Source organism: Salarias fasciatus, chromosome 6 (assembly GCF_902148845.1).
Source record: "Salarias fasciatus chromosome 6, fSalaFa1.1, whole genome shotgun sequence".
Lineage (NCBI taxonomy): Eukaryota > Metazoa > Chordata > Actinopteri > Blenniiformes > Blenniidae > Salarias > Salarias fasciatus.
The window spans coordinates 41,289,792-41,296,897 of record NC_043750.1 but is presented as its reverse complement, the minus strand read 5'-3'; the positions used below and the strand labels follow the sequence as shown (position 1 = coordinate 41,296,897).

Sequence of the window (7,106 nt, the reverse complement as noted above, 5' to 3'; positions counted from 1 at the left end):
CTAACAAAGAGATCAGCAACGTTTGACTTAAGTCCATGTAAAGACTGATCTGTGCCCGCTGTGTGATTTTACACTGAAGCTGAAGCTCTGTCTACGACACTCATAACAAATTCCATCACATTTTGATAAAGTGAGTGGAAGTTTGTCTTCACGAGGATGTTTTAGGATCTTAGACTGTAAGATCATTCAAGCTAAATGCTGCATTTTTTTAATTGGTTTTCGTCATTTGTCCTGAAACAGACTACGTTATTTTGCTGAGTGAAAAGTCAAGCGAGTAGTTTTCCTGTGTTGAAGTGAAACTGGATGAACACATGAAGCTGAACGAGGAAGAGAAGCACTTCGAACACAACAGCTCTGCCTTTACAGGCACTTTCCGGAAGCGTCTCCACTCACAGGCGCTTGTCGGGGTCTTCGCCGGCGTAGCTGAGCAGATGTGCGGGGTAGTGGCGTCTGAAGAACAGCCTGCGGAGAAACAGGTGGAGTTTAGAGGAATGGCAAACCGCACCCCGCCCCCTCCGCCGTGGAGGGGAAATCTCAGAAGCATCTCACTTCCTGTTGATGTCTGTCAGCGTGATTCCCTTCAGAGACGCCTTCAGGTTGACGATGGTGGGAGTCAGGCAGGCGGCGGCCTTGTCCAGGGTGGAGGACACCGCCCTCTGGACGGCGCAGGGGCCCGTCAGCGTCTCGGTGGGGACGGCGTTCAGGTAGACGAAATTACAGGCTGAGGACGAGACCAGCAGGGATGAATGGAGGGAAGAAAACCAGCTGTGGTCTTCTGAAAAACAAGCTCCTTCATCTGAACATATCCCCCCATCATCCCCATCATCCCTCCATCCTCCCCATCCTCCCTCCATCCTCCCTCCATCCTCCCTCCATCTCCCTTCATCATCCCCCATCATCCCATCCCTCCATCCTCCCCCCTGAAGTTAGGGGTTAGGACGACCACGTCCTGACGGTCCGGACGGTTCACACACCTGTTTTGCTGCCGTCCTCTGGCGCTGCCGTCTGACCGGCCTTGTCCTCGGCTGATCCCAGATCTGGAAACCAGACACGCTTTATTTAGAACGTCTCGCTGTTGACATGTGAGATCGAACATGAGGAGGAGGAGGAGGAGCGGCGCGTCACCTCGGGACTGGAGCAGCAGTCTGCAGGGCAGGGCGTAGGCAGAGACAGTGTGCTGGTAGACCAGAGCCGAGAGGCTTCCTGCACACACACACACACACACACACACACACACACACAACAAACTGCTCATTCAGGAAACGTTCAGTGCATAAGATCATAAACTTTCATCTAATCCTGGTGTAGATCAGGGGCATCGAACCGGTGACCTTCAGAATGGAAGAGTGAGAAAAACACAGCAAACAGCAGTGATGAGTTCTGAACCCGGACCCTGCTGCAGTGTCTGGACCGCCACCGGATCCGGAACAGAAACACATCTAACAGGCTTCATGGAAAGGAATCAAATCAGATACAATCTGTAAAAGTCACATTGAGTGATGATATTTAACTGAAATACTTTTTGTGAGTTAAATTCTAGAAAATACAGTATTTTTATCTACAGAGTGAAAACATGACGTGCTGAAACGCAGACTGTGTCAAAGAACAGAGCAGCAGACCGCCTTTAAACTGAACATGCTGCTGTTCATGCTGTTTATTATCGGTGCTGAGCTGTCGGTTGTCCTTTATATTTTATATTTTTGTGTTTTTATTTTCATTCTGCTGGAATGAGATCAGGTCAGGCGTGTCCCCTGGATTAAAATCCTCTCGTCTCCAGTCCAGTTGTGTAATAAAAGCTGCTGCTTGTCGTCTAGTTAAATGCGAGTCAGTGTGGATTATTCATTAACGTGAAGATAGTTTAGCAGCGGGCACGTCGGCGCCTCGCCCCTCAGAGAGGCGATCAGTCCTGGACACACCCTGAAATCCCCACAGGAGACCATCATCCGCCCACCACACACACACTCACACACACCACACCCACGTGTGTGAGGAAAGCAGGTGTGAGTCAGTTGGTGTCGTCAGCAGGACGGAGGAGGGAAGCGTCCAGAGTCTGGAGGACGAAGAGGCAAAGACTCACCGAAGTACGGCTCCTGGGACGAGCCCTTCACACGGACGCCTTTCGGAGACGACTCGATGAGGAAGTGTCTGATGGAGTCTGGGCCGCTCTCTGCTGTTCAACACACACACACACACACACTCACAGGTCAAACGTCAGAAGCATGCCGGTTCCCTGGGGAGGGGTCATGGGTCAAAGTCCTGGCTGGGTTTGGGTTGGGTTTTGTTCTGGCAGCAGAGTCATGTTCACTGGCTGGAGTCAGGTTGTTATCGGCCCTGCTCCTGCTTCATTCCATTAGGTGAATAAAGAGTATATATCCAGTTTCTAGAGCCGGTGCTCTCTCCTGTCAGGGTTCTCTCTGGATTTCTTCTCCAGGTTCCTTCACCTTCTCCAAGGACAACTGTCAACAGAGTCTCTGAACTGAAGTCTTTTGGAGTCCTGATGCCTCACATCTTCATAGCCACACTGTTTTATCTTCTTTTTCATTTGAAAGTGATTTTGAAGTGTATGCATTACGTCCTCGTCTGTCAGAAACAGTGGCTGGAAGCTCACCTGGCTCACAGCTGGACTCCGGCTCCACCTTCATCACCAGGCCGAAGCTGCCTCTGAAGGAGGTGCTGTCCCTCACCACGAACGCTCCGGCCTCTCGGTCCTTTATCAGAGCCTCGGCTGGGATCAAGCAGAGCAGAACGTCATTCACAGTGACGGACCGGGACTCTGGGGGGCTGAACAGCCTTTCTCCTCAATGAGAGAAAGTGAATATTCGACTGTGAAGAGCTCACAGCAGCTCACCTTCTGCTCGGCTGATGTGTGGACGGAACCAGAACTTGGACGTGTCCATGACGAACTTCATGGACGGCTGGCTGGAGCTGGAATGCGGCCGGAAACCCGAGCAGCCGGTCCTGGGTGAAGGGGGCATCCAGTCCATCTCCGGTCCCGCCGGCAGATCCGGCTGCGGGGCGCCGTTGATGAGCAGGACGGGAATGTCGGTCTGGGACCCGGAGACGGACGCGGGGCTGACGGACAGCGCTTTGCCGTTGGGTTCCTGCAGAGGTCCTCGCCTGGTCAGCGGGGGCTTTTCTGGGCTGTATCTCATTCTGGACTCTTCGGGGAAAGAACCGGGCGTCACCGAGATGATGGAGTCCACACAGTCCGAGTCGTCTCCGGTCAGAGAGAGGGTGCTGAAACCAGGAGAGAGGATCTTAATGGGGGCTGACCTGACCTGGATCAGGACCTGGACCTGTCCTCCATCAGGACCTGGACCTGCCCTCCATCCAGGACCTGTCCTCCATCAGGACCAGGACCTGTCCTCCATGAGGACCTGGACCTGTCCTCCATCAGGACCAGGACCTGTCCTCCATGAGGACCAGGACCTGTCCTCCATCAGGACCAGGACCTGTCCTCCATCAGGACCGGGACCTGTCCTCCATCAGGACCAGAACCTGTCCTCCATCAGGACCTCGTCCTCCATCAGGACCTGGACCTGTCCTCCATGAGGACCTGGACCTGTCCTCCATGAGGACCTGGACCTGTCCGGGGTCAGATAATTCCTCCACAGTCCCCTCACACCCCGATCACAAACTCTGCTGTAAACTCCTTCACCTGGGAGGCGTAGCAGATCTCTGCTCCCCAAAACCAGCAGACACAGAGACCGGGACCTCCCTGGTGAAGTCCGGACTCAGGACCCGGGCCGAGCGGGTACGTACCTGCCGAGGATGTAGCTGGTGTCGGAGCAGGTGGACGTGGACAGCAGCGACACGGCGCTGTTCCTGTTGGAGTGCGACGGGCGCAGCGGCCCCTGGGAGCCGTCGTTCCTGGAGGAGGGCGTCCTCCGGGGGGCGCTGCCGCAGGGCAGCGGGGGCAGCGAGCACGTCGGGGAGCCGGAGAACACCAGCGCCCCCTGCGGGCTGCGGCTCGGACTGCCCTGGGCCGGGATGGGTATGCTGGGAGACACGCCTCGCGCCGGCGAGGGCGCATACTGTGGAGAGCATCCCCGGGGAACCAGCACGCCGCCGGGCCGGTCGTCATCCAGGAAGGAGGCGTCTGCAGGGGGACAGGAGGAGCATGTTCCAGCAAAACCAGCAGACAGGCGGAGAACGGCGTCTGGCTGAGCAAACACACATTTCTGCTGCAGGTAGCTGCTTGCAGAGGCGCTAATTCCCCCTCACTGCATTTCTCTCTGTTCCACGTATTTTGCTGCGTGGCGGTTGCGATGATACCAGATCACCCAGAGGAGTCTCAGCTTGTTCTTGTGGAATCAAACGTGTGTTTGCCTTGCTTTAGACGCTCATTCGGAAAGTGGAAAGCACTGCAGATGCTCAGTAAAGACGGCAGTTCACACCAGAAGCGACTTCAGGATCGGGCTTTTCTTTGTTGTAAAGATGAACTTTATAGCGCTGGAAAGCAGCAGAGCTGAATACCTGGTTTGTTCTGGTTGGAGGAGAAACTCAGAACCTGGGTTAGAAAGTTGGACTTGAACCAGGGATATTTACCTGGTGTCAGTGTCCAAAGAAGAAAAGCTCCTGTTCACAGGGCTGAACCTGGACTGTGTGACTCTGTGTTTAAAGCATGAGACTGAATACCACAGAAGAAGATCTTCCAGAATGTATTGAAACTCTATTAACTAATAATAGTCCTAAAGATAACTATGTTTTCAAACTTTCCTTAAAATAGTGGATTTTTCAGACCGTAGAAATATAAATCAGAGACTTGATCTGAAAAATACACACATCTTTCCAAAACAGAACAATCAGGAATCTTTCATTTCAGCCAGACTGTGTGTGTCTGCAGTGGGTCGTTCACATGTGGGTGTGCCGGTCGTCTGGGTGGAAATCCCAAAGAAGCCGTGGTGCAATTATTACATGATGAAGAAAAAAGAGAGGAGCAGGTAACTTTCCACCGCCTGGGGGTCTGGGTGCTGCTGGCTGACGGGTGTGACGGAGGCTGTTCCAGCGTCTCAGCTCTTTGAACCTCACTGATTCAGGTCGTATTCATGCTTGTTTTGCCGATATCTTTGTGTTTAACAGCTGACTAAGCAAAAGAACCAAATCACATCCACACTTTTGATGAAGTTCATCATGTGACGGAGGCAGTGTTTAGATTACGGTTGTGTTTATAGGAGTTCTGGGTTCACAGAGAGCTTCGTCAGTGTTTTTAACCTCCTGAAATCAACTTGAAAATGGGATCTCCTCACATCCTCATGCTGTGAAGTGTCCTCTCAGGTTTGTTGTGTGGTTTGTAAAGGTCTGTAAATGGACTGATGAAATAAGGCTCAACGTTGTCATAATGGACATGGTTTGTTTTCTGTCTTTTACATCATCAGAAACCTAATTTCTACTTCGGTGGTTTAAGGTAAATCGCGCCGGGTGCAGGTTGGGTTTGGCTGTCAGATACGACAGAGCGGTCTTTTCTTTCTGAGACTGTCAAAGCTGGACTGGTAAAAGTCCAGGAAACTCAGAAATGGACACTTCGTAGAACGCAGAGCAGGCATGAAGAGGGTGTGTTCACCAGATATTTGGAAACCACCAATGGCAGCTCAGCTGGCAGCAGTTCAGAGCAGCAGGGACTGACTGACGGGCTGCGGAGCCACCATGTGCCTTGGTTTGTTTTAGAAAGTTAGCATGAGCGTAATTTACAAATGTTTTTTTAGTCCGGAGGGATTTTGTTGGTGCGTACCTGAGGCCGGGCTGATGCACGAGGGACTCCGGCTGCCCTGGATGAGTTCGAACGTGGGATCCAGCTCCAGGATGAGCTGGTTGAGGTTTTCCAGGGAAATCTCCAGGGCATCGCCGGGACGGCTGGGTTTCGAGAGACTCAGACTTTCGCTGACCGCCTCCTGTGCCGAGTCGATGCGGATGGTCTGGCCCACCCGCAGGACGTGACTGGGTATCACCGGCGCCATGCCTCTAGCTGTTGGCCTCATGTTAGGACTCACTGTCTTCTGGAACCACAGAGACAGACAGACAGACAAAAGCGAGCAGAGATCAGTTACAGGGTCCAGATCCTCTTTTCACTTGCAGTATGTGACCATGTTCAGTCTATATTTAGCTGTGGCTGTTCTGACGGCTCTGAAGACTGGATCATCCCTGTGCGCTGCAGCCGCCACCTTCAGGGACGTCCTCCTGGGTTCACTTCACAGCACTGGTGAGAGCTAACTGAGAAGTCCGTGGGTGTTTCCCAATCCCTGCACACTCATACCAGAGGGTGTATTCCCGTGCTGATATCAGCATGAATGGTGCCGTAATGCAGGGGAGGATCAGTCCTCTCACTTCCAGACGAGGTGTGGCAGCTCCCTGAGTCATGCAGGTGACTGGCTGTTGCTGTGGCTACTGCAGTGTTTTCCTACAACAGCCGCTCCAAAAGTCCACTGCAGGAAACCTAACATCCCCACAGCACCGGGCAGCTCAGTCCAGACACGACACAAGTCTCTCCTCACTTGGTAACAGCAGTCTATGAGCTGGTGTTTGGCTGTGAAGCAGTTTCTCAAGCAGCACAGAAAGTCTCATGAACTGTTCTTGATGCTGAGTTTTGTACCTGCTGCAGCTGTTTGTGTAAAGACGAAGCATCCAAACTCACAAAACGGAGCTCCAGCTGCTGACACACACTCAGTAACATGTCAGAGTAGAAATCAAAGACCACCTTACCTTCTTCTTCTTCTGTTCAGGATTCTGCTGCTGAAACGTTGCTTTCACTCCTCAGCCTCTTCAGTGCTTCACCTTTTGCCAGCTGCATGCTTTTATTGAGGAAATTCCAACCCCTTTTCCCAGCAAGCCAATCAGAGGCCGGGATTCCAAACACCTCTCGTTCTGGCTGATGATTTCACACTGACAGGAAGAAGTGTGCACGCGTTTATCATGAAGTACCTCCCTCTGCTTCATGGGAAGATTCAGCCCACACTTCTGTGGAACTTACAAATTACTTTTCCTGACACTCCAGGATGAAGTAGGCCTGACAGTAATATAAAAGCCCATTAATCAAAATGTATCTTAACCATGGCACCACCGTTAAACTGGAGGGTTCAAACAACCTTCAGCATATATGTTTTCACTCA

The 7,106-nt window shown here is 52.3% G+C and overlaps 1 protein-coding gene across 3 annotated transcripts; it reads right to left on the bottom strand.

Annotated features, from left to right (window-relative positions):
* Nucleotides 1-37: 37 nt before the first annotated feature.
* On the bottom strand, nt 38-6,750 carry LOC115390558 (tensin-4-like). 3 transcript variants are annotated; one of them, XM_030094461.1, is made up of 10 exons: nt 6,700-6,750; nt 5,732-5,996; nt 3,763-4,099; nt 2,849-3,237; nt 2,609-2,725; nt 2,078-2,170; nt 1,126-1,203; nt 975-1,037; nt 550-721; nt 38-462 (listed from the first exon to the last, which is right to left on the bottom strand). In XM_030094461.1, exons 2-10 carry the CDS (start codon nt 5,976-5,978, stop codon nt 390-392), a joined length of 1,569 nt encoding a protein of 522 aa, XP_029950321.1. In that variant the 5' UTR covers nt 5,979-5,996; nt 6,700-6,750; the 3' UTR covers nt 38-389. The 3 variants fall into 3 exon arrangements, with proteins under 3 accessions (XP_029950321.1, XP_029950323.1, XP_029950322.1); XM_030094463.1 differs by having other exon boundaries at nt 2,078-2,167; XM_030094462.1 differs by having other exon boundaries at nt 5,732-5,993; nt 6,700-6,744.
* Nucleotides 6,751-7,106: the final 356 nt, after the last annotated feature.